This window comes from Rattus rattus, chromosome 11 (assembly GCF_011064425.1).
Source record: "Rattus rattus isolate New Zealand chromosome 11, Rrattus_CSIRO_v1, whole genome shotgun sequence".
In the NCBI taxonomy this organism is placed as follows: Eukaryota; Metazoa; Chordata; class Mammalia; order Rodentia; family Muridae; genus Rattus; species Rattus rattus.
Window position 1 is genome coordinate 98,304,357 of NC_046164.1, and position 26,502 is coordinate 98,330,858.

At 36.5% G+C, this 26,502-nt stretch overlaps 1 protein-coding gene across 1 annotated transcript in view; it reads left to right on the forward strand.

The window, feature by feature from the left end:
• Window positions 1–26,502, forward strand: part of Psme4 (proteasome activator subunit 4) — a 103,319-nt gene that overhangs the window by 24,683 nt on the left and 52,134 nt on the right. Inside the window, 17 exon segments of the mRNA XM_032916519.1 lie at window positions 1,827–1,871; window positions 3,134–3,283; window positions 3,823–3,886; window positions 5,114–5,188; window positions 6,466–6,588; window positions 8,452–8,544; window positions 9,385–9,650; window positions 10,558–10,744; window positions 11,818–11,907; window positions 13,409–13,473; window positions 13,741–13,891; window positions 15,959–16,057; window positions 16,297–16,366; window positions 20,022–20,089; window positions 21,015–21,230; window positions 22,218–22,375; window positions 23,894–23,989. Of these exon segments, the coding sequence (XP_032772410.1) occupies window positions 1,827–1,871; window positions 3,134–3,283; window positions 3,823–3,886; window positions 5,114–5,188; window positions 6,466–6,588; window positions 8,452–8,544; window positions 9,385–9,650; window positions 10,558–10,744; window positions 11,818–11,907; window positions 13,409–13,473; window positions 13,741–13,891; window positions 15,959–16,057; window positions 16,297–16,366; window positions 20,022–20,089; window positions 21,015–21,230; window positions 22,218–22,375; window positions 23,894–23,989 (2,016 nt within the window).

Consider the following 26,502-nt stretch of genomic DNA (forward strand, 5'->3'; position numbering starts at 1 on the left):
AAGGTCACTATACAGATATCACAGGTTAGAGAGATTGTACCCTTTTCTGAATAAAGAGCATAAATTCCATGGTGCAGGCCTTATGTGGAAGATCGGTTGGAATTGACTTTTATGTGAATGAAATCACACACTCTAAAACTCACCCCTTGAGTTGGTAACAAGTTACAGGAATGTTATCATTAACTTCCTGTGCTTGCTTCTAGAATGAAGACAACACTTAGCTGTGCAGTCTTTAATGACTTACTTTTTGGAACAGTTTCTAATGTTAGAATGGTTTCTTTCTTGGTGTCGTGACGTTACTTGGGAGAAATAGCAGTATTTCTGCAACATTTAAATCTGAAATCAATTGCTACCAAACTAGTAAAATAGAAAGATAATGTAAGCACAGACATTAGGAAGTCACGGGGTCATTTATCTTTTCTTTTCCTTAGAAAGACGGTTTATGTTTCAGAATTCACTTTTAAATTCTAAACTTAAATTAACCAGACGGCTTTCCACATGTTGATTCTATAATTTGTTACTAACTGGCTCTTCAAACTGAAAGAAGATCCAAGATCTGTGCTATTTGTCCCCTGATAAAAAGTGTTTATTTATTGTAAGCACGCAGAAATAATTTAACTGTCCCTGCAGATTTGAATAGCCTTACTAGAAGCACATTAGGTATCCAGACTAATAAGTACAGCCATAGGCTTCAGGAAGCTTCAAATGTAGAGAAAAGTTTATGCTCAGTATACTATATTTCTTAATTGTATGTGTGTGTGTTTGTGTGTGTGTGTGTGTGAGTAAATTACTTACCCTCAGCCTCTCCCCCAAGCCTCCCGGTTTGAAAGTGAAAGATGATGTCTAAAGTAGTTAGTAATGAGGCTGCAGTTTTGGTTTGTTTTCTAGGTTAATGTTAACATAATATATTAGGTGCTTGTCCCTTGGAATGTTCTTATAGTTTAGTTCATAAGCTTTCAGAAAAACTGTATACACCTCTGGTGTTTCTATTTGTATTTATCATGCTGTAAGTAGTCACAGATTCATTTTAAGTTTCACTTCATGATACCACTTTGTTTTGTTGCATCTGACCAGTTTTGACTATGGTCTAATTGATATCCTAAATATTCTATTTTGGTCATGTATTTAAACCAGTATCCATGGCCTTTTCATTAAAGTTTGTGTGAGTTCTTTTTTTTTTTTTCAATTAACTTTTTGAGGAGCTGTTTAAATAGAACAGCCATTGATTTTGATAATTGTTACTACAGTGAAGTACCTTGGAGTATTAAAGATGAGTTAAGATAAACAACTTGATTAGTTGATTATCAAGACTTCTGCCACTGCTGGCAGAAAGAAGCACACCATATTCCATATTTCATTATACCACAGTTCATATTTTGATGCAGAAGCACTATAATAAAAATTATTCTTTAGAATTTTCAGCCATTGGGCTTACTTTCTGTATGTGTACTATGGCATTGTTAACTACTTGTCTTCTTTATCACACACACACATACACACACACACACACACACACACACACACACACCACACCACACACACACTCACACCCACAGAGAGAGAGAGAGAGAGAGAGAGAGAGAGAGAGAGAGAGAAAGAGAGAGAGAGAGAGAGAGAGAGAACAAAACGAGGGTTAAGGAAAAAAGCAGACTAAGAGGTCTAGGTAGATAATCCTTGTAATTCTGAATATAGCAGAGAAGATTTAGCAATTATATATAAACAGATAATATGAACCTGTGTGTTTATCTTTGATGTACAGGTTGCAGAATTAACTGTGTTCTTTAAATACCCCAAGCTAATATATCAAATGGCTTTTTCTCCTCTAGTTCTATAGAAAATGTTCTCAAAACCCTCGTGAAAAGCTGCCGACCGTAAGTAGCACTCAATCTATAAAACCTCTTGTTTTACCTGTAGGCCTTCCCCCATCTTTAGTGTACTTTGAAAAGGAAATTAAAGTTATAAATGGTTTCTGATATTTTAGTACTAGTCATTGAGTACAACAGTGTTCCCAGTTCTTAACTAAAATTTTACTTGAGTAAAAATTTACTTTTTAAAAAAGTTAATTAATTAATTCATTAATATTGTCTGTATGTGTAGGTGCCTGTGTATGGGGAGGCGGGGAGGGATCTGTACCAGGGTACATATGTAGAAAGCAGAGGATGGAGTTTTTAATTTTTATTACTTTGCTATGAACTGACTCAGAAATATTGGGAAGGGGAATTGATATACGATTCTTGAAGATAGAACGTAATTTACTGGTGGTAGTTCTGTTTTAATTTGCAATTTGCTACATTAGTACCTGACAGAAAATGTGTGGTGAACTTAATAGAAGCGTTCTTAGCAATGTAGTTTTAATTTTCATATAAAGTAATAAAATATGCTTTTAAGCTAACAGGTTTTTAAAAGTATGATAGGTTAACAATATGCTGTTAGGTCAAACCTAAAAGTTGATTTCTTTGGGAAGAATACAGAATTCTCAGATACAGTACTTTATACCTCATATTGATTGATTGAGAGGTTGAAACAGGATCTCAAGTTGCCATGTAAGCTTTGAACTACTACCTACACCTTGCAGTATTAGGATTATAGGTGTAGAATATCAGAGCTTTAGAACAGGTCTTCTCAATCCTCTCAGGTATAAAGAAGTACCTGTGGTTTCTTGAGGGTCCCATGGACTCATTCTAGAAATTCCTGGGACAATGCTTTTTTATTTTTACTGATTATTTATCTTCTATGGGGACGAGTTTTATTGAGTTTTTCAGTTGCTGAACTTTGTAGGCAACTTAAGTAACAGTGTTTTTTCAACCCCAAAGCATCTTCTGAATGTCTGCTAGATTAAAAAAAAAAGTTTACTTTCTTCTAAGTGAGTGTGGGAGGTCATTTATTGTATCTTTGTAAAAGTATGTTTTATTATGGAAACCTTGATGTTTCTAGTGTGATTGATATCCTATGACATATATTCCCTTCTTTCATGAGGCTCGTTTTCTTTTGCTGTTGGGGAACAAACCCAGGTCCTATGTGTACTAGGCACGTGGTGCTAATTTTCTTTTCACTTTTGTCAATCATATATAAGTATTGTAGGGTTTTTAATTCAGTAGTCAGATATATGAAAACCTTTTCTTTTTTTTACTAGATATTTTCCAGCAGATGCAACAGCAGAAATGTTAGAAGAATGGAGGCCTTTAATGTGTCCTTTTGATGTAACAATGCAAAAGGCCGTCAGTTATTTTGAAATATTTCTTCCTACCTCCCTTCCTCCAGAACTGCATCATAAAGGTTTTAAGTAAGTGTGCATATTCGACATACTCTAGGATACAGCAAGAAATATAGCAATACCAGTAACTATAGCTAGAAGCTTCTTTATAATTATGATTCAAGTGTGAAGGTTAAGAGCTGAGCATATGATTTTAAAGAGAGTAATCCTTATATGACAAGCCCAATGAAATGATGGTTTTAAGATATCAGAAGAGAAAAGAAATAGAACAACTATAATGGAAAAATGCCAGAAAAGCAGAAAGTTGCAAAGGATATAAGGGAGAAAGTTGTTACAGTTGTTGAGTAACAGTGGACAATGTAACAATGTAGCTATGTAACAATTCAGAACAGTAAATGAGATTACATTTAATAGTACAAATAAACAAGAAAGGTAACACTCAGACAAAAAGTATTCCTTTGATCCAATAAGTTTGAAACTTTCAGTATTATTTTTTCTAGGTTGGGTAGTTAGCAGTAAGAATAATAGATTTAGAAGTACAAAGACTACCTGGCTTTGAAACACTTTCTGTAATCACTTGATATTCATAACAACATTTTCTTCTTCAGACTTTGGTTTGATGAATTAATTGGCCTTTGGGTTTCAGTGCAAAATCTCCCACAGTGGGAGGGGGTAAGTATTCTGTCCCCCCACTTCTTTAATTTTATATTTGGAGTTAAATATGTAGATCATTTAATAGCTAACTCCTGTTTTTTAGAATTTCTAATAGTAACATTACAGTTAATTCCTTTTTTAGAAAGAGTTTTATAAGTGCGTATACATGCACATATGCTCACACCTGTGGGTCTTTCTGTTGGTGGCCAGGTGGGTGGGTACTGGTGCCTGAGGAGGTGAGAGTCATCATGTTCCCTAGAGCTGGGATTTGCCATGTGTGGTGTTTTGTTTTTGCAGTGCTTAGTGTGTTGAGGGTGGAGTGCAGGTATCAGGTACTTGTTTCTACCTCTGCTCAACCACCAAAGACCATGTCCTTTTGGTTCAGCACCAGGCTGTGGGTAGGGCCTGACTTTTTCAGCACCACAAAGTACTTATCCTGAGCCTTGGAAATGGTGATCTCTAAAACACCCCCACCTAGGGCACTTCCTGGTGGCTACTGTGTCCAGCAGTTCTGGCTCCATCTATAGGAACATCATGATGGTTTCAGAAACATCAGTAGGCATTGAAGAACTGGAGGAAGACTTAGGCTGGTGGCTGAACTGATCACTTGAAGCTTTGAGGATAAACATAGCCCTTGTCACAGGTAGAACAGCGGTGGGGCTTTTTGGTACAGGTATTTTTTGAGCCACCAGATGTGGGTGATAGTTGAGTTGGGTTCTCTGCAAGCACATTGTGCGTTCCTAACCATGTAGCCATCTCTCCAGGTCCAGTTAATTTCTTTCAACTTACTATTTTCTAACAAGTACACATGTATAAAGTACATGATTGCTGTTTGTTTTAGTTGTAGTCATTATAGGTGCTACTGGACAGTTGATGGAGATAAATACGTATTCCTTTCACCTTTCGTTGTGCCTAATGCTTTGTGACTTTTTTCCCCTTTGAGGAGTATTTTGGTTACAATTGATTTCAAACGCATAGCATGAACCAGATCTTAAATTTTGAAGTTTTAAAAGTCATAAACTATATCCATTGTTCTAATGATTGCTGAAAGGGACAAATGAGGAGCTGGGTATGATTGCACCTACTCTAATCCCAATACTGAGGCAAGAGTATCATAAGTTCAAGACCATTCTCACTATATAGTGAGAATCACCTCAAGAAAATAAACAACAGAATAAGGATTATAATTAACATTTTAAAACAACAGCATCAGCTTAACATTATTTTGTTTTTGTTTACTTTCAGCAATTAGTAAATCTCTTTGCTCGATTGGCTACAGATAATATAGGATACATAGATTGGGATCCATATGTACCAAAGGTAATTAGAACATTTGAATATGTGCATATCATAGTATTGATAACTAACATTATTTGGTAAAGGGTTTTTTAACTCTAGTATCAAATGTTATACATGTCTTGCATTGGAGGACATGAAGTATAATTTTGACTGAATAATTTAGAAAGTAGTAAGTAAATTATTATGGACTGACTCTGGGCTCCAACCTCATAGGTAGCAATGAATAGCCTAGTAAGAGCACCAGTGGAAGGGGAAGCCCTTGGTCCTGCCAAGACTGAACCCCTAGTGAACGTGATTGTTGGGGGGAGGGTGGTAATGGGGAGAAGATGGGGATTGGAACACCTATAAAGAAGGGGAGGGGTTAGGGGGATGTTGGCCTGGAAACCGGGAAACGGAATAACAATCGAAATGTAAATAAGAAATACCCAAGTTAATGAAGATTTAAAAAAAAAAAGAGGAATATCATAAGTTCATTCCTTCCAAAGAGTTTTCTGTATTAAATTTGATTGCATTCTAGAGTGTTACCAGCTTCCCCTACCCCTTAGTACTTAAAGCTAGAATATCTCCAGAGGAGTATCATTTCATCTGTATTAGAAACCTCTTGGAAAATCTTTCAGAAGGTGGAAATTGACATTAGAACAGCATTGGTAATCAACAGAAAGGTCCTTGCTGTCTTTGGTTTTGTTCTTTTCCACTGTAGTTAGCTTTTAAAAACTAAGGAACAGAAGGAGCTCCTCCCCCTCATTTGGTACCCTATCAGTAATGATAGCTTTAAAGTATAAATTTAATTAAATTAAAATACAGTTATTACATGTCTAACATGCAAAGACTTAGGGAAGACTTCAAGTGAGCTTTAAAGTTTGAAAGGAGAGTGGTCTGCCAGCTGCTGGTATTAGAGCTGCTTCTGTCCAGCATCACTGGCATAGAATGCGAGCATAGGAAAGTAATGTGTGCACTCAGAAGGTGAAAGAGGAAAAGGCTCATGTTTAACTGCACAAGCTTCGTTTTTTCCCTTTATGTTTAACTATAAATATCTCATTGTTTGAGTACATTGACTCAGCTGCTTCATATCTGTTGCCACTAACCTCAGAGTGTCATACAATAAATCTGTTATATGTACTTTCTAAAGAATAAAGCAAATTACTAGTCACCGATGATTTTGCTCAGAATTACATGGGGGTGTGGAGGATGAAGGTGTATTTAAGACTAATACCTAACATTCACTTAGCTATTTAAGGACTTACTGTGATACTTATGAACCTTTTTATTCCTATATTTATTTTGTTTTGCTTTAAAAGATATTTACAAGAATTCTGAGAAGCCTGAACCTCCCAGTGGGAAGTAGTCAAGTGTTAGTCCCAAGATTTTTAACAAATGCTTATGATATAGGACATGCCGTAATATGGATCACCGCAATGATGGTTTGTAGTTAATTATGTGTTTTATAAAATACATCTAAATTTTCTTTAACCTTTTGATCCAAGCCCATGTTAATTGCTTGGTTATTAAATAGTTTTAATAGTCACTTGATTATTAAATAGTTTTCGTTCTTTTTTTCTTTACTTTTTATATCTCTCTCTTTCCTTCACTTTACCTCTCTCTTTTCTTTCTTTGTTCCTCCCCCTCTTTTTTCCCCTTTCATTTTACCTACAATTTTGCTGGGAATTGAACTTAGGGCCTTGTATATGACAAGATTCAGCTATTTTCTAATGTTGTGTATCCATATCTCAGATATGTAATAATCCTTTACTTGTTAATTTCCATATGGTTTTCAGTGTTACTTTTAAAATATAAATATACTATTAAAGAAACTTTATATTAAAATTAGAGGATTTATTTTAATATTTCTTACCTCTTTGAATTATTAGTCTATATTTGATAATGTTTTTGTGGAAAAGATAGAATGTTCATACAGAATTACAGTTAGAGTTGAAACTTCTCCCATTGCTATATAGAACTTTAGTTTTTTTCTTGTATTCAAGGAGAAAAGGGTATTTTAATGCATAATATGAAGGTCTCACTAAATTGGGCAGTGTCAGCCTTGAGTTAATTTTGCTCTCATTTTCCCACACACATCTTCGTTCCTAGTTGCCACTTTTTGTGATGTGGAAGTATAATTTTAAAAACAGTTATGCTAATTATTTTATTGAAAATTTGAAAACCGTGATACTGAGTTGTTGTGGAATCATTTTGGTTTCTTGAGTAGTTTGGCTTCTTCTGGTTTCTATGTTGAGAAGCACAGACATAGGCTTCATTTATGCCCACATTTGAATGGGAAGGCACGTTAATAATAACAGGCTTTTTTTTTTTTTTTGAGATTTGAGAGGGAGGTCAAGACAGGGTCTAGTTATGTAGCCTTGATTAACCTAGGACTTAATATGTAGATCAGCCTGGCCTCTTAACTTGGAGAGATTTTCTTGCCCCTGCCTGAAATTATAAGTATGAACCAGTATACCCTTTCTTAATATAATTTGACATTTTGTCTTCCTTGCTGTTGTTAAAAGATCATTTTGAGTCAAAGTGGAGGGTATGAGCCCATGTTATAGCCCTTTCAATGAATGCTTATTTTTCCTTTTATCTTTTTTCTTTAATTGTTTTAATAATAGATTAATAAATAAAAATATGTTTTTTAATCAAAATGGGCCTCATAAAATGTATATGAGTGTATTGTGTAAATTATTTTGTTTCATACAATTAAGCAACTTTTCTAATGGCTTATTTAAGGAGTGCTTTGTATGGCTTATGTTGTCATCCTTTATTTTTTCTTTAATTGTGTACTCGTACATGGGAGCCACTTTATCCATGGGACAGTCAGAAAACAGCATAGGGAGTCTGTTGTCTCTTTCTACCATGTGGGTCCTGGTTCAAATGCTGTCAGGCTTGAGGCCATTGTTTTCTCTCAGGAGTCATTTCACCAGCCCCTATTCTTGATTATACAAAGATGACAGTCTTTATGTTAATTTATAGTATCCTTGTTTTTTACTTAAGAACAGTAAAATCTACTGTTCCCCTACGTTCAAAGATGACACCTTTTCAGCTTTATTTAGAATTAAGTAAATATTTTTGTGTTTATTGGAATGTTTTTAAACTGATTTGTCTAAAGATCACTAGGGAGTTACATTTTGATTATGGATTTACAGGTACAACTGTATGAAAAGGGGATCCACATTAGACATTTATATCTAGGATTTGATTTATTGATCGCTTTATATATAGTATATTACCGATACTAATGTTTCTCTCTCTGTTTCTCTTTCTCCTTTTTGGGGGCGGTGTCTGGACAGGGTGGACCAAGTAAATTAGTACAAAAACATTTAGCTGGTCTGTTTAACAGCATCACATCTTTTTATCATCCTTCAAATAATGGGCGTTGGCTGGTAAGTATGTTCATTTTGTGTTGTAGTATTTGAAGATTTAAAGATACAGTCATATTTACTATTTATCTTAGAAGTGTAATATTTCTTGTCTGTTGTATAGACTTGGCTATGTGTAAGTGGTTAGACTCAAATCTGTGTGTTTGACATACACACACACACACACACACACTAGCATGATGCACATGGGTATTAGTGACAAAATAATGACAACAAAATAATAATGCCACAAAAGCAAAGACACATCACTTCAGTTTATCTTGTCGCTATTTTAGCTTTGTTTTATCTTTTAATTGACTGATTAAGTGCCTTTAAAAAAATAAATACTGGAAAATTTTATTTGGTAGCAAGGTACTTTCACTCCCCTTCTCTTTTAAGACAGGGTCTCACTGTCTATCCCTGGTTAGCTCAGAACCCACTATGCAGACTAGGCTGGCCTCAAATTACCAGAGATCCCTGTATCTTTGCCTCCTGAACACTGTTATTAGTGTGTGCTACCATGCCTGGCTGTTTTAAAATGTGAATTTAAGGCAAGGCAGGGAGGCACATAACTGTAGTCTTAGCACCATAAGACTATGGCAGGAAGATTACAGAGCCAGGCTATGCTACATAGTGTAACTCTGTCTAAAGGAAAACAAAACAATTGAAATCCTTGAATTTAGAAGTCACTCTGTTAGTTGGTATAGTATGCTGTTCTGTGTAGTAAGAACATAAAGTTCTTTGTATTCAGAGTGTTTGTTTTTCTTTTTTTTTGTGTGAGAAAAAATGTAAATATCTGTGTAGGAAAATTGAACCTGAGTAGAACCTATAGGAAATTTGAACCTATTGTTTCTGTGTTCCCAGAACAAGTTAATGAAACTCCTTCAGCGGTTGCCAAATAGTGTTGTTAGAAGATTACATCGTGAAAGATTCAAGAAGCCCTCCTGGTTAACTCCTGTGCCTGAAAGCCATAAGCTTACGGATGAAGATGTTACAGACTTTGTACAGTGCATTATTCAGCCTGTCCTCTTGGCTATGTTCAGCAAAACTGGTAGTCTAGAAGCAGCCCAGGCACTGCAGAACCTTGCACTCATGAGACCGGAGTTAGTGATACCTCCTGTGCTTGAAAGGTAAGCTCAGCTCACTCACGCAGGTCCGAGGTAAGCTCAGCTCTGTCAGCTCTGCCAAGTCCAAGGGATTTAATGCTCTTTTCTGGCACCATGGGCACAAGGCACATACATGCCATATAAGCGTAGCATTTGAACAAAACACCTATACACATAAAATTAGAATAATTAAATCTAAAAGAATTAAATGACACTATTGTTATTATTTACCTTTCTGTGTAAATCAGTGCTTACATATTTCTTCTGTATTAAGTAGATTTGTAGGGGGAAATAATTGAAGTTCTGAGTAAAGATCTTAGGTGTCCACTTTAAAAGCTAGGTGCTTGCAAGTGCAACTCTGGAAAGGTAAGGCAGGCAGATCCTTGGGATTTGCTGGCTGGCCCGTGTAGCCAGTCAGTGACCTCAAGTGTCAGTGAGACCCTGTGTCAGGGATGTAAGGTGGGGAGATGTGGCTGAGTTGGTAGAGCCCTTTGTTAACATGTCCAAAGCTATGGGTTCACTGCATGTAAAACCTGCCAGGGCAGAAATAAGCTTGTAATTCCAGAACTTTAAGACAAGATGGTGAAAGAGGATCAGAAACTCAAGGTCATCCTAGCCTGTGCTGCAGGTTCCCTATCTCCAAAATGAAAAGACTAAAAGATATTTGTAAGAGGACTGAGTAGAATAATTGTACCTTGGTCTTCCTTAGTTCAGTATGCTGCTAATTAAGTTGACTGAAACAGTGAAAGTTTATGCTCTTTTTCACTGAAGTTTATATGGAGATCAGATAGGGATGCAATTATATCTGTGTTGTTCATGGAAGTAGGAAATCTCCACTCAGCATCCTGCTATCTACAGTTAGGCAGGTCAAAATGCAGTTTATGAACTTAGTATATTTAACCTTGAAACTGTACTCTGTTTTAAACTATAGAACATACCCTGCTTTAGAGACATTAACAGAACCTCACCAGCTCACAGCTACTTTAAATTGTGTAATTGGAGTAGCCCGAAGTTTGGTATCAGGCAGCAAATGGTTTCCCGAAGGTCCAACACACATGCTACCTCTGTTGATGAGAGCATTGCCTGGGGTAGATCCAAACGACTTCAGTAAATGCATGGTAAGCATATTGATGATTATGTTTTGTGGCTGTTATTGTTTAAATAAATATCTTTTCTTTTTAGTTAGATACCTTTAGATAGTGTTACGTTTGTAAATGCTTAAGTTGAGATTTGTGCACAATTGATTTCCATAGTACCTTCCCTTGAAATTTTCCTTGACCTATATATGTCTATTGTTGATTTTTAAAACTCATTATATATTTGCAGGTTTTCTTAGATACAGTAAAAGTTTTAGGATGTTGTCTCTTGCCCTTTTATTTATCTATATGGGTAACCAAGGAAGTGTGGTGAAAAGTTACAGGTTACAGAAGCTGGGCATAGTGGCAGACACCTATAGTCCAAACATTTGGGAGACTGAGTAATGTTTGAGACTAGCTTGGACTTCATAGTGAGACTGTGTCTCAGAATAACAAAATCTCCTTCCCCTGTGAATAACAATGGAAAAAATTACAGGATATAAAATTCCAGCTTCTACTTCTGCATATTTTTTCCTGACTTAGTATTACTGCTTTGTTCTCTCTCTCTCTCTCTCTCTCTCTCTCTCTCTCTCTCTCTCTCTCTCTCTCTCTCTCTCTCTCTCTTCCTATTCTCTGACAGGTTAGCATTTCCCTGTAATGTTATATTTTCAGGTGGAAGGAAAAGTAAATTTTTAGTGATAGAAGATTGGAGAACTATGTCTTTAAACTTAATATATAATGGCAGTAAATTTTACTATAACCATTATTAAAGGAACAGCTAGCTAATTATTAGGAATTCTAAATATTTAGAGTCAGGTATAGTAGTTAACTCACATGATCACAGCAATTGGGGGGGTTGACCAAGAAGGGCACCATGATTTTGAGTTCACACTTGGCTGTATAATGAGTTTCAGGTTTGTGTCAGTTAGTTTTGCCTCACTCCTGTCCTCCCCCCAAATAGGCAAAAATAATAATTCCAAGTGAAAATTACCCAGAAAGATCACTATGAGATTTTCCTTATGATAATTTGAATATTTATACTTAGCTTTTGGCATAACTTGTGCTGAAATAGAGTGACATAATTAATGTTAAAAATCTTTTGTCTCTTTCCATAGATCACATTCCAATTTATAGGAACATTTTCTACTCTGGTGCCTTTAGTAGACTGTTCATCTGTACTGCAAGAAAGAGATGACCTCACAGAAGTAAGGATGCTTTCTGGTTATAAGAGGCTTTCCTAAAATGTGATATTTCCTTGTATGTATAGTAATCTTTAATTCTTTTAAAAAGCAAAACAATACACGGTTTTGGATAGGTTCCAGAAAGTACAATTACTAAAAGGACAGGGAAGCTGGTGTGGTGCATACACTGGCAATCACAGTGCCCAGACAACCGAGATAGGAGGGTCATGAATTAATTAGTTCAAGGGAAACCTGTATCACTTATCATGGCTCAAAAATTGAATAATAAAAATCATAAAAGGTGGTACAGTGTTTGCCTATTATGCATGAGGATCTAGGGTCAGTCCCCATTACAAATAAGTAACTGTTTTTATAGAAACTACAATTGTTATTCTGGGACTAGAGTTACCTGTGTGACTAGGAGCCATGTAATCTTTGGTAGTGAGATAACTTTAGTACCCGGTACGGGAAGCACAGGCCTTTTTTCCAAATAACTGCTGGCATATTTCAGTTTGTTGTCATTGTTTGCAAAGTTTGTTCAGCGTAGACTGTGTTGCCTTGTTTTTCCATCCATTGTCTACGTAAATAACTTTCCAGGAGCAGTGGCATTTAATACAGAGGGTTTTTTCTTCATTTCTGTGGTTGTTATGGAGCTGTTAAGATGCATAGAGTTAAGTGAAGTTTTACCAAAAGGAAACCATTTAAATCTCTCACTACAAACCAGAAATTTCTAATAGTCTTAGAAATTAGAGACACAAACTGTGTTCTGAGACCAATGAGATACCTCAGCCAGAAAGGTACTTAGTGAGCAAGCCTAGTGATAGGAAATAGAGCCCTAGAATCCTTGTAAAGATGGAAGGAAAGAACACTTGCGCGCGCACACACACACACACACACACACACATTGAATACTACTGAAACTAAAGTTAGAGCCTATAATTACACACAACCAAAGTGCCAAGTAAATAGGGGAGGGTTAAGAAGCCTAATTCTTAAAAGTTCCAAGCAGGAGGCTGTAAGCCTAAGATTTACATAGTGTCTTTTAACAGTGATACCTTTGAACCAAGTAATTCTTTGTTATGGAAGATTGTCCTTCCATTGTACAATATTTATGGAAAACACACAAAATATTAAAATATGGACTTTTTCTGCTATCCTAGACAGTAGTAGCACCAGTCTATCCCTACCCTCCATTGTGAGAGCAGTGTTCTGAAGTTGTCAAATGTTTTCTTTTTTGTAAGCATGTGAAACTTGTATCATTTGGATATGGAATAGCACAATGTTATCTTTTACAGCTTTAGAAGCATTTTGAAAACTAGAGTTGAAAACAAAGTTGGTTGCCTTCGTTCAAATAAAGTAGTGAAGTAGTTCTGACTTGATATATGTGGTTATGGTGTTTGTGATAGTATTCGATGCAAAAAAAACTTGTATCCGATCTGCTTGTTTGGTTATAATTGAATTTCATTATTTCAGGGGGGGAGAATTAAGCATATTTGTAATTTTTTCCCACATTACAATGTTATAGATTGAAAAAGAACTTTGTTCAGCAACAGCTGAATTTGAGGATTTTGTGTTACAATTTATGGACAGGTAAGTTGATAACTCAGTTCTAACTTTTCTCAGATAGATCGGGGATGGGGGGTGCATGTTACCTTGAAACTGGTTTCTTTAGTTCTGTAATCTTTTATTTAGATTTTACCCAAAGCTGAAGTTGGTACTGTGTAGTAAAAAGGACAGTCTTTTTATGAGTTATGAAGAAATTGAATAGATGTGTCTTTGAGTAGTAATAACAATAGAGGTTTACCTGACTGTCACCAGGTTTTTGTTCCTAAACTTTGCTTTGTTTGGATTGTTCAGATGCTTTGGACTAATAGAAAGTAGCACATTGGAGCAAACAAGGGAAGAGACAGAAACAGAGAAAATGACTCATTTGGAGAGTTTGGTTGAATTAGGCTTGTCTTCTACGTTTAGTACAATCCTCACACAATGTTCCAAAGACATATTTATGGTAAGAGAGAATTACTACCAAAAGTAACTTCAATCTTTTTATTTAACTGATGTTTTTGCATTGAGTATCAGCCAGTTTATCCTTTATGCTCAACTGAAGGTTTTAAAAAACCTTGTTGTTCCTCAATGCAAAAAGTATCTGCAGATATATTTGCAGAAATCATTGTGCATGTAAAGGGGTAAAAAGAGTCTGTTAATTGTCATGCATCCCTCTGCTACAGATTATGTGCAGACACAAATGTTCTTTAAACTGAGCACAGAGTGATACATACTTCGCGTTTCTAAGCTTTTCTTTGGTGACTTTGCATTTTAAAACTGAAGCATAATGCATGAGTTCTGATGTTTCTAGGCATAAGAGAATTGTCCTAGCTGAATAATAACTACATTAGGTAAGCTTGAACAGGCTTCAGTTATTATTGACTTTGGGGTCAATGTTAATGAATATACTAACTGTCTAAACAGAAGAAGAGTGTTGAAGGAGGATTCCCACATCCTTTTTCAAGTACTTATATAGAGGAGTATCACCTTGCCTTATATTGGCCATATTTTGTAAATTTGTAATTAATTGAGAGAAGTTTTAAAAAAATTTGCATCACATAATAGGAATTAAATTCTTGGCAGGATAATTTTATAATAAACTAGAAGTGATGTCCTTCTAAGGCATAAACATCCATTCACCTGAGAGCATCTCATTCCTCTAGGTATATGATCTTTATATGTTTCTATTTCCTTCCTTCCTTCTTTCCTTCCTTCCTTCCTTCCTTCCTTCCTTCCTTCCTTCCTTCAAGATTAATCAACATTTAATATGTTCATCCTGATTAGAAACTCAGCTACACTGCACCCACATGTAATAGTTTATGAGCATAGTCAGGTTTAGTAAGTAGTACACATCTGTTGTCTCAGTGTTTGTTTTGCTTTTCCAGACCTGGTCTCACTATGTAGCTCTGGCTGTCCTGGAGCCCATTATGTAGACCAGGCTGCCCTAGAACATAACAGCCTACCTGCCTCTGCCTCTCCAATGCTGGGATTAAAGGCAGGAGCTGCTACATAGGCTCTCAACCTAGCATTTGAGAGGAGGAGGCAGGAAATACATGAGTTCAGGGTCATCCTCAAGCCAGTCAGGCTGCATGAGACTATCTCAAACAAACAAACAAACAGAAAAACAAACAGCAAACCAAGACACAAAAACCCAGCAACAAAAGAGAAAGACTAAAGAATCTAAAGAAGTGAACATAACCCATCTCTTAGCAGAAAACCTTGTGCCTAACTTTTTTGTTTTAATCCATTCCTTCATGTAGATTAAAATTTTTTGTGACATTGTTGTAAAATCAAGTAAACTGCTTCAAGTCTCTTTGGGTTTTGTTTGGTTTGGTTTGGTTTGGTGACACTATCTTGGATCTGTACTCAGGTTGTCCAGCAACTTGCTATGTATCCCAGGATGCTCTTAATATGCAGTGATCCTCTTGTCTCAGTTTCCCACTCACTAGGATTATAGATGTAAGCCCCCACACTTGCATGTTTCAGTTCTCTAAAGTAGATACTGCAATTTAAAGTTTATTCTTGTCAGAATGACAAATTTTAAGAAATAGATATCCAAAAACTTTTCTGTTCTATTGTATTAATTATTGGAGGTGATTAAATTGCTAGCGTCTATTTACTGTAATGGTAGATAGGATTTCTATTTCAAAACAACTCCTGCTCTCAAAATGGTTTTTGTTTTTAACTTTTCCTCCCTTACCTCCCTCTCTCTCCCTCTTCTGTGTATATGGGTGTGTGTGCCACTGTGCATGTGAGACCACATTTGGCAGTCTGTTTTCTCTTTCTACAGTGCAAGTTTTGAGGCTCAAACTCAAGCAAAGGTGATGGTTACCTTTACCTGCTCAGCTATCTTCTCAGCCCCTTCAAGTGTTTTAAGCTACCATCCACAGAAACTGTTTTAGACCTGAATGTAAACAATGGTTAAAATTTTACTTCTTAGTTACTGTTGGAATAGTGTTATTTTCTTTAATGTTCCACAAGATGTTTGCTTTCTAACACTTAAGTGTTTTCATTTCTTCTGTATCAACAGGTAGCCCTTCAGAAGGTCTTTAACTTTTCTGTCTCACATATATTTGAAACAAGAGTTGCAGGTCGCATGGTGGCAGACATGTGCCGAGCTGCTGTAAAGGTAAGTTTTGTTGTATCTTACTTTTTGTTTAGATACTGTATCTTGCTTTAGTCCAGGTCGGCTCAAATATTCGTTCTTCCTCTCCAACCTCTTTGGTTTATGAGTGTGTGGGTATTTCATACATACTTATTACTAAGACAAATTGTTCTTGCCATAGAAATAGTACTGTTTCATATTTTATGACTGTTAAGTGTTTACTTTAAATAAATGACACCTTATTATTAATAATGCATTTTCAGTGTTGCCCAGAAGAATCCCTGAAGCTCTTTGTTCCCCACTGCTATGGTGTTATAACTCAGCTTACAATGAGTAAGTTTCGAGAAGTAAAACCTCATTCTGTCTGTGTAATATCAAATAAATTTTTTTTGTTCCTAGAACACTGATAATATCAATAGATCTTTAGTCTATGTAGCATTTATATTTTGTTTGTTTGTTTTTTGAGAGAGGGTTTCTATGTAGCCTTGGCTATCCTGGAACTCACACAGATCCACCTGCCTCTGCCTCTCAAGTACTGGCATTAAAGATGTACCCGCCCCTATGTCCCCCTTCCACATAATATGTCATCCAGATTAGTAAGTAACTTTGCAGTCATGCCAGATTGAATTAATATTTTCATGAAACAGCTGTCAGGAACTACTTTGAAAATGTCAGTCTTTTTGTAAGATGTCTATTGGCAGAAGTCTTGGTTGGTTTGTGGATTTTATTTTTTTATTTTTTCTGTCTGTCCTTTTTTCATCTTTTCTTTCTTTTCTTTTTTTTTAATAGGAATTTTTTTTTTTTTTTACTTATTTACGTTTCAAATGTTATCCCCTTTCCCCGTTTCCCCCTATCCCATCCCTCCTCCCCTTCTTCTATGGGGGTGTTTCCCCACCCATACACCTACCCCATCCCAGCTCCCCACCCATACATTCCCCTACAGCGGGGGGGGGGGCGCGAGGGGTCCAGCCTTGGCAGGACCAAGGGCTTCTCCTCCCATTGGTGCCCAACAAGGCCATCCTCTGATACATATGCATCTGGAGCCATGAGTCTGTCCATGTGTACTCTTTGGATGGTGGTTTAGTCCCTGGGAGCTCTGGTTGGTTAGTATTGTTGTTCTTATGGGGTTGTAAACCCCTTCAGCTCTTTCAGTCATTTCTCTAACTCCTCTAATGGGGACCCTGTTCTCAGTTCAATGGCTAGCTGTAAGCATCTGCTTCTGTATTTGTCATGCTCTGGGAGAGCCTCTCAGGAGACAGCCATGTCAGGCTCCTGTCAGCATGCTCTTCTTGGCGTCAGCAATATTGTCTGTGTTTAGTGGCTGTATGTATATAGGCTGGAACCCCAGGTGGGACAGGCTCTGGATGGCCTTTCCTTCCGTCTCTGATCTAAACTTTGTCTCTGTATGTCCTCCTATGAATATTTTTGTTCCCTCTTTTAAGAAAGACGGAAGCATCTGCTCTTTGGCTGTCTTTCTTGAGCTTCATGTGGTCTATGGATTGCATCTTGGGTAATTCGAGCTTTTGGGCTAATATCCACTTATCAGAGAGTGCATACCATGTGTTTTTCTGTGATTCTTTTACCTCACTCAGTTTCTAGCTCAATCCATTTGCCTAAGAATTTCATGAAGACAATTGTTTTTAATAGCTAAATAGTACTCCATTGTGTAAATGTACCACATTTTCTGTATCCATTCCTCTCCTGAGGGACAACTGAGTTTTTTCCAGATTCTGGCTATTATACATAAGGCTGCTATGAACATAGTGGAGCATGTGTCCTTATATGTTGGAGCATCTTTTGGGTATATACCCAGGAGAGGTATAGCTGGGTACTCAGGTAGTGCCATGTCCAATTGTCTGAGGAACCTCCAGACTGATTACCAGAGTGATTGTACCAGCTTGCAATCCCACCAATAATGGAGGAGTGTTCCTCTTTCTCCACATCTTTGCCAGCATCTGCTGTCACCCAAGTTTTTAATCTTAGCCATTCTCACTGGTGTGAGGTGAAGTCTCAGGGTTATTTTGATGTGCATTTCCCTGATGACTAAGGATGTTGAACATTTCTTGAGGTGCTTCTCAGCCATGATATTCTTCAGTTGAGAATTCTTTGTTTAGCTCTCTATCCTATTTTTAAATAGGGTTATTTGGATCTCTGGAGTCTTAACTTCTTGAATTCTTTGTATATTTTGAATATTAGCCCTCTATTGGATGTAGGATTGGGAAAGATCTTTTCCCAATCTGCCATTTTGTCCTAATGACAGTGTCCTTTGCCTTACCAAAGCTTCACACTTTTATGAGGTCCCATTTGTCAATTCTTGATCTTAGAGCATGAGCCATTGGTGTTCTTCTGTTCAGGAAATTTCCTCCAGTGCCCATGTGTTCTGTTAATTTGGGTGTATCTGGTTTTATGTGGAGGTCCTAGATCCACTTGGATTTAAACTTTGTACAGGGAAATAAGAATGGATTGATTTGCATTCTTCTACATGCTGACCTCCAGTTGAACCAGCACCATTTGTTGAAAATGCTATCCTCTTTCCATTGGATGGGTTTAGCTCCTTTGTCAAAAATCAAGTTGACCATAGGTGTGTGGGTTTCATTTCTGGGTCTTCAATTCTATTCCATTGGTCTACCTGCCTGTGTCTGTGCCAATACTGTACAGTTTTTATCATTATTGATTGCTCTGTAATACAGCTTTAGGTCAGGAATGGTGATTTCCTCTAGAAGTTCTTCTATTGTTGAGAGTAGTTTTTGATATCCTGGGTTTTTTGTTATTCCAAATGAATTTGCAAATTGCTCTTTCTAACTCTATGAAGAACTGAGTTGGATATTTGATGGGGATTGCGTTGAATCTGTAGATTGCTTTGGCAAGATGACCATCTTTACAATATTGATCCTGCCAATCCATGAGCATGGGAGATCTTTCCATCTTCTGAGATCTTCTTCAATTTCTTTCTCCGGAGACTTGACGTTCTTGTCGTAAAGATCTTTAATTTGCTTGGTTAGAGTTACACCAAGGTATTTTATATTATTTGCTACTATTATGAAGGGTATTGTTTTCCTAATTTATTTCTCAGCCTGTTATCCTTTGAGTAAAGGAAGGCTTCTGGTTTGTTTGAGTAAATTTTATATCCAGCCACTTTGCTGAAGTTGTTTATTAACTGTAGGGGTTCTCTGGTGGAACTTTTGGGGTAACTTAAGTATACTATCATATCATCTACAAATAGTGATATTTTCTTCCTTTCCAACTTATATCCCTTTGACCTCCTTTTGTCTGATTGTCTGATTCAAGTACTATATTAAATAAGTAGGGAAAGAGTGGGCAGCCTTGTCTAGTCCCTGATTTTAGTGGGATTGCTTCAAGTTTCTCTTTATGTAGTTTGATGTTGGCTACTGGTTTGCTGTATGTTGCTTTTACTATGTTTAGGTATGGGCTTTGAATTTCTGATCTTTCCAGGACTTTTATCATGTAGGGGTGTTGAATTTTGTCAAATGCTTTCTCAGCATCTAATGAGATCATCATGTGTATTTTTTTTCTTTGTTTATATAGTGGATTTTTTTTCCTTTCTTTCTTTCTTTCTTTTTTTTTTGTCTTTCTCTCTCCATCTTCTCCCCCTTTCCTTCTTCCTCCCCCCACCCCACCCCACTTCTTTTTCTCTCTCTCCCCCCCTCTCTTTCTTTCTTTCGAAACCAGAATTTTCTGTGTAACCCTGACTATTCTGTAACTTGTTTTGTAGACCAGACTGACCTTGACCTCTGAAATCTGCTTGTCTCTGCCTCCTAAGTGTTTGGATTAAAAGTATGTGCCATCACAGCCTGGCGACTTTCTTAGAAGTAGTTTTTCACTTTTCTGAAGTGACTTTACCTTTATGAAGACTTACATCTCCCTGAAAGATTTTCTGAACTATTAGAAATAGAAAATAGAAATACTTTAATGTAGTATATCCATTGGGCTCATATGATTCTTTCCTGATGCTATCTTGCCATTGTAGATGATGATGTACTGAATGAAGAAGAGCTAGACAAGGAGTTGCTATGGAACCTTCAGCTTCTGTCTGAGGTATTATAAGCATTTGGAAGAAAGCACTGTTTGCTTCTGTAGTTTAGTTTTATTTTTGTCATACTGGTGTAAAGCATATGAGAGTCAGACACTGGGATTTAATATTATTGGTGTTGTTTTGATGACTCAAGTTCTCATATATATCCAATCTGTAGGAACTCATGGTGATCTCTCTTTCTTACACACAGCACCAAGCCAGGCTTTAGCTTCAGGAAGATGGAATATTTAAAAGTCTATCATTGTCACATACAATGGAAATGTTCCCAGTCCATGTTTCTATGAAAGATGAATAACTTATTTGGGAGTTTAACAGATTGGGATTTTTAAATTTTATGTTTTGTTTTTTGTGGGGTAAGGACTGTTACTTTGTGACCCAGGCTGGTCTCCCGCTCACCAAGATGTGCCTGACTCTGCCCCTGCCTGCCCCTGCCCCTGCCCCTGCCCCTGCCCTGCCCCTGCCCCCCTGCCCTGCCCCTGCCCCTGCCCCTGCCCCTGCCCCTGCCCCTGCCCCTGCCCCTGCCCCTGCCCCCTGCCCCTAGAATGCTGAAGCTGAAGGTATGTGCCACCATGCCCAACTCTTAAATCTTTTACACCATTCAAACTTGAGTTTTCTTTATGAGATAGTTTAGAAATTTAAATACAGACATTTTGTCCCTTTGAAGAAATATTGATTCTTTTGAAAGGTATGTTACCTTGGCATGTGAACGCATAAAGTTAGAAAATATGTTTTGTTTTGTAAAAAATTAACTACTAAAGTATAGTTAAAAATGACACTTCTAAAATGATTTTACAATGAGTTAAAGCCATTTATAGAAACATTGTTTTTAAGCTACTGTAGTGTCAAGTTTTGAATGAACCTTGAACTGATTATTAATTCTAGACTTAAAACCAAATGCGTTCAAGTATTCTCTCCCTGTCTTTTCAGATTACTCGTGTGGATGGGAAGAAGTTACTTCTATATAGGGAGCAGCTTGTAAAGATTCTCCAACGAACCTTACACCTGACCTGTAAGCAAGGCTACACACTGTCTTGCAACCTTCTGCATCATCTTCTTCGTTCTACGACACTAATCTACCCCACAGAGTACTGCAGTGTTCCAGGTGGCTTTAACAAGCCGCCTTCTGAATACTTCCCTATCAAGGCAAGCATTTTCAATCATTTAGGATTAAAGAATATATAAGTAATTCACTGATGATTTTCCATGAACTAGCTGAGTATAGAAATGCCCAGTCTTTAAAAAAATTTTTTTTCTTTATTTATTAATTGTGGGTGTTTAGGTTTGAACCATATAGGTGCCTATTGCCCACAAAGCTAGAAAAAGGGCATTTGATCTGAAGCTGGAGTTAGAGAATTTGAGCCACTACATGGATGATGGAATCCAAACCCCTATCCTCTGGGAAAGCATTCAGTGCTCTTAACTGTTGAGCCATCTCCCCAGTCCCAATTCGTACATTGGTTAAAGCTGTAACTAGAGAGCTGGAGAGATGGCTCAGCAGTTAGGAGCACTGACTGCTCTTCCAGAAGTCCTGAGTTCAAATCCCAGCAACCACTTGCTTGGTAGCTTACAACCATCTGTAATGAGATCTGATGTCTTCTTCTGGTGTGTCTGAAGACAGCTACAGTGTACTTATAATAAATAAATGAATAAACAAACAAAATGAAAAAACTTTCCAGAAAAAGTTGTTACTGGAATGTAGTAACCTTGTGCTTTTTAACTTGTCACAGAGCTAAAACTCTACCCTTCCTTCCTGCTATGTAGCGTAGGTTTGCCTTGAAGTTGTGATCTTCCTGTGTCATCTACTCCTGTGCTGTGATAGCTGGTGCCTGGGTAGTCTTCTACCTTTTTGCAGTAGCTGTGTGTGCCATATCTAACTTCAAGAGTTATATATAATTTTAGTCCTGAACTAGCTGGCTTCATATAAACCTGTTTTCTCTCCTATAGTAAATGCTTATTAAGTACCTTTTATGGAGACATTCAGGAGTAATTAAAAATGAAATTTTATAAGTCTCTTTTGTATATATTACCTCATATTACTTATATGTCTGCCTTTAAACTTTAGAAGTATTTAGAAATATGTACATGTTTTTCTTGGACTCAACAACGTAGTGAAAAGCTTCTGTCTTCTAGGACTGGGGAAAGCCTGGAGATCTGTGGAATCTGGGGATACAGTGGCATGTTCCTTCTTCAGAGGAGGTCTCTTTTGCCTTCTATTTGTTACACTCCTTTCTTCAGCCTGAGCTTATCAAACTCCAGCGTTGTGGAGATGGAGAACTTGAAATGTCTAGGTTAGTTTTCTTCTATTATCAATTTGTATTTTTAAAACCTCAGTGCCTGCCCCAACCTTTGTTATATGCATATATTTCCTTTTTCTTTTAAATCTTCTTTTTAAGGTTTATTTGATTTTTATGTGTATGAGTGTTTCCCCTGCATGTTTATACTATGTGCATATAATAGAAGGCTTTGGATTCCCTGGAACTTAGAGTTGCTGGTTGTGAGCCACCATGTGGTTGCTCAAACTGAACCCAGGTCCTCTGCAAGAGAAACAAGTACTCTTAACCTCTATTTCATCTGTAGCCACATGATACATAAACATATCCAATGTTTGTTTTTAAAATGTGCATTAAATGTACTAAGAAAAACATTGAACACTATATAACAAAATTCACCAATGTTTCAACTGTTGTTTTGGACGTGTGGTTTAGTTTGGGTTTTTGAAGACCCTGAACTTCTGATTCTCTTGCCTCCACTTCCCAAATGCTAGTAGCATAATCGTCCCGTCATACCTAGGTTATGCAAGGCTGGGTCAAACCCAAGACATCATGCGTGCTAGATAGACATTGTGCTAATAATTCCGGTCCCATCTAAACATTTTAAGGTTTTTGTATTGTTTGTTTATATCTTCTTTTTCTGTTTTTGTTTTATTTTGAGACAGGTTCTTACCATATAGTCCAGGAACTTAAGAGATCTGTCTGTCTCTGTTTCCTAAGTGCTAGGAGCAAAGGCCTGTACCCACCACACTGATAAAACCGAAACACCTTAAATAGAAAACTAACCCCACATTACCATCCCAGGTTTTTTTGTTTGTTTGTTTGTTTTTTTGGTTTTTTTGGCAGAAACACTTTTCTACTGAGCAGTTTCCTTTGCTTGTATTAGAAAGTTTAGGTGAGGTATATCCCTTTCAAAGGAAATACCTTTATCTCTACTGAATATAGAAATTCATTGATACTTTTTAGTAGTTCTCATTGTTGACATTGAAGTTACTTAACTGAGATTTTTATTTTCCATAAGAATTTAACAAGAAATAGCTATTTTTTAATCCTTTGGGCCTTTATAGTTTAAATTTTTGAAAGTTCCAGAAATAATAAGAAGATGAAATTTAGTGTTTATCAAATGCCAGAAATCTTTGATAGACATAAGGTGGAAGAAGTTTCATTGACTAGCACCTACTTATACAATATGCTGAACTGCTTTTTGGAAGCACATATGTAAAGTTTTTTTTATCTTTTATCTTTTTTTTTTTTTTCCAATTCTTTTGTAGCTAGATTTTTTTTCCCCCAATTCTATGTTTAAGAGTTGAAATAAGGTAGACATGCTTTCTCCTGTTACTTATTAGTGGTAAAGATCTTTGTATTAATTAAACTAAACTAGCCTCAGAGTTTAGTTAGTTATTATTTGTGATTCTTTAAAGCCTGATTAAGTGTAAGTAGGCCTAATATTAGCAATAAATATGTTTGTGTAAGTGATAAACTTGATAAAATATATTAGATATCTTCTAAAATATGACTATTTCTTGTATTGTCTAGAGATGATATTCTACAGAGTCTGACTATAGTACACAACTGCTTGATTGGTTCAGGGAACCTTCTACCTCCACTGAAAGGAGAGCCAGTTACTAACTTGTAAGTAAAAACAAAACAAAACAAATCAAAAAAACAAACCAAAAAACATGTCTTACTCTTTTGATATTTGACTAAGTTTACCTACTTCGTGGGCTACTGCTTTTGTTCTTGATATTGTTTCTGAATTATTTAATCTTTCGTATTTGTAGGTTTAAGGGCAAAAAAAAAAAAATACCTAGGGTATAATTTAGGTCTGTGAAATTGTTTAAGGTTTTTAATCAGATTTTTCTTATTGTTGCAAGTTAGAATATATTTACATGATAGTACATTTTAAAACAACAGGAAGTATTAATTTAAGATTATACTCTTCTTTTTAAAAAAGCAAACAAACAAAACAAATCCTATTTAGCCAGCAGTCAGCATCGAGTTAGGATCCTGCAGCCAAAACCAATCCTATAGAAGAGTCTTTACGAACATTTCCTTCGATGTTGCCGTTTGGTGCATCATATAGAATATTTAACCCACTGCTGGTGCTGCCATCCGGGAGGTGCAAAGTGGGGGTGCCATGAAGCACCGCTTAGCATGAGAAGTTAGCAGCTGAGTTCTTGTGAAATCTCTCCCAGCATCTATTTTATTGCTGAGAAAGCTAATAAAGATCACATAAAAAAAAAGTGAGTAGATAACTATCCTTAAAAATTGGGGATCGGAGAGATTATTTGCAGTTTTTTGCTTTTTGTTTTTTAATAGAAACACAGAAGGCTTTGCTGGAAGAGTGTTTAGGGGCATGACCATTCTTTGTATGGTCGCTAGGAATTATACTTTCCAAAACATACCTCCTATTATTTCATCCTAAAAACATTTCTTACAGAACTTCAGAGTGTTAAGTTTAGAAATAGTAGTATAATTTTAGGAGGTAAAATCTTCTTTAAGCTTGTGAGTCTTTGAACTTGGTGAGTCTTTGAAAAAAAATTAGATTTTTTTCTCTCATCTATTTTATCAATGTTTATTTTTATTAAGAAAGATTAATTTTCAAATATACTTAAAAATGAGAACCCTTTGAACCTTTTCTCTCTAATGATTTTAACCCTGTGCCATACTGTAAAAACGGTCCTTGCATAGCACACAAAGCGCTGTGGGTGTGTCGATAGAGGTGTACAGGAAGTGCTGATAAGGAAGGACTGTGGCCATCTGGTGTCGTGATTGGTCTGAGAGCTCAAGCATGTGTCTTAGATGGTGGAATGCAGTTGGATGAGGAGGCTGGAGGGCTTGCCTTGCAGCACATCTTGGCATGTAGTGAACTGAGGCAAGTCTTCGTCTTTCTGGGGTCTTCTCTTTGCTTGACTGGTTGGGTTTTTGTTTCTTTGTTTCTTTGAGATTAAGGTCCCTCTGTAGAACTGGCTAAGCCTGAAACCAGTGCTTCTACCTGAAGCCTCCAGCATATTGGGATTACAGGTGTGAGCCACCAAGCCTGGCTGTGTCTTCTCTTTCGAAGTGAACTTCCATTGTGACAAACGTTCCTTATAACCAGATTCAGAGGTTCACATATGTATTGAAGTGGCTGAGGCAGGAAGATTGCAAGTTTGAACGAATGCCCATTTGATTTTTATATGAGATGCTTTTTCCTTAAAAAAAAAAAAAGAGTATATTAATAAATGCCACAGAATATAATACAATACTATTTAAGCTCTGAAATAGACACTGAATTCTATTCATGAGGTTTTCCACCAGAAAAATAGACTGAAAAGTTTTATGCTTTAGATTTTTTAAATTTAGCCAGGCTTGAATTTGTAGGAGGCTGAGGCAGAAGGTTGGGTTTTGTCTCAGAAAGAACTTGCGGGTAGGGAGATGCAGAAACCCTCACTTTTGGATAAAAATTTAATACAAAATATAATTACGTCATACAGAATGCATTAAATATAGTTTTTAAAGTCAAAGAACAATTTACATGTTAAAACACAGGTTCTGTATCTATGCAGAGTAATAACTACGTTGTTTAGAGTAGAAACAGGTCATCATCTCTTTGATTTAAATTGCCAAACATGAACTTGAATATTTTACTTTATTTCATTATTTTATATGCATAGGCAGCATCACATCTCCATGGAACTGTGAGCCGTCGTGTGTGTGGGTGCTGGGCGCTGGGAATCAAACCTAGGTCCTCTAGAGAAGTAGCCAGGGCTTTATCTATTAAGTGGGAATTAAAAATATAAACCAAAGAAAACAAACAAACAAGAACTTTCCATTGGCTTTTAAATAACTAACAAAATATTTCTAGCAGTAATTTGAATTGTTTTTATCCAGAAATGTGGAGCACAACTTTGTGCTTTTATTTCCCTTGTGCACCATTTTCACTTGAATCCGAAACTAATAAAATAGCCTTTAAAACTTCTAAAATGCTTACTCTCTTATAGTAAATTAGTTGTTAAAAATCATCTGAATTGAGTTGGAAAAAAAATTAAATAATGGCTGCATCTGTGACACCCAAGTGTGAAGAGTGCATAGAGTACAGTGCACAGAGACTGTCGCAGTTAGAAGCTGAGAGAGTTAAAGAACACTGAGGTAGATATACTCTT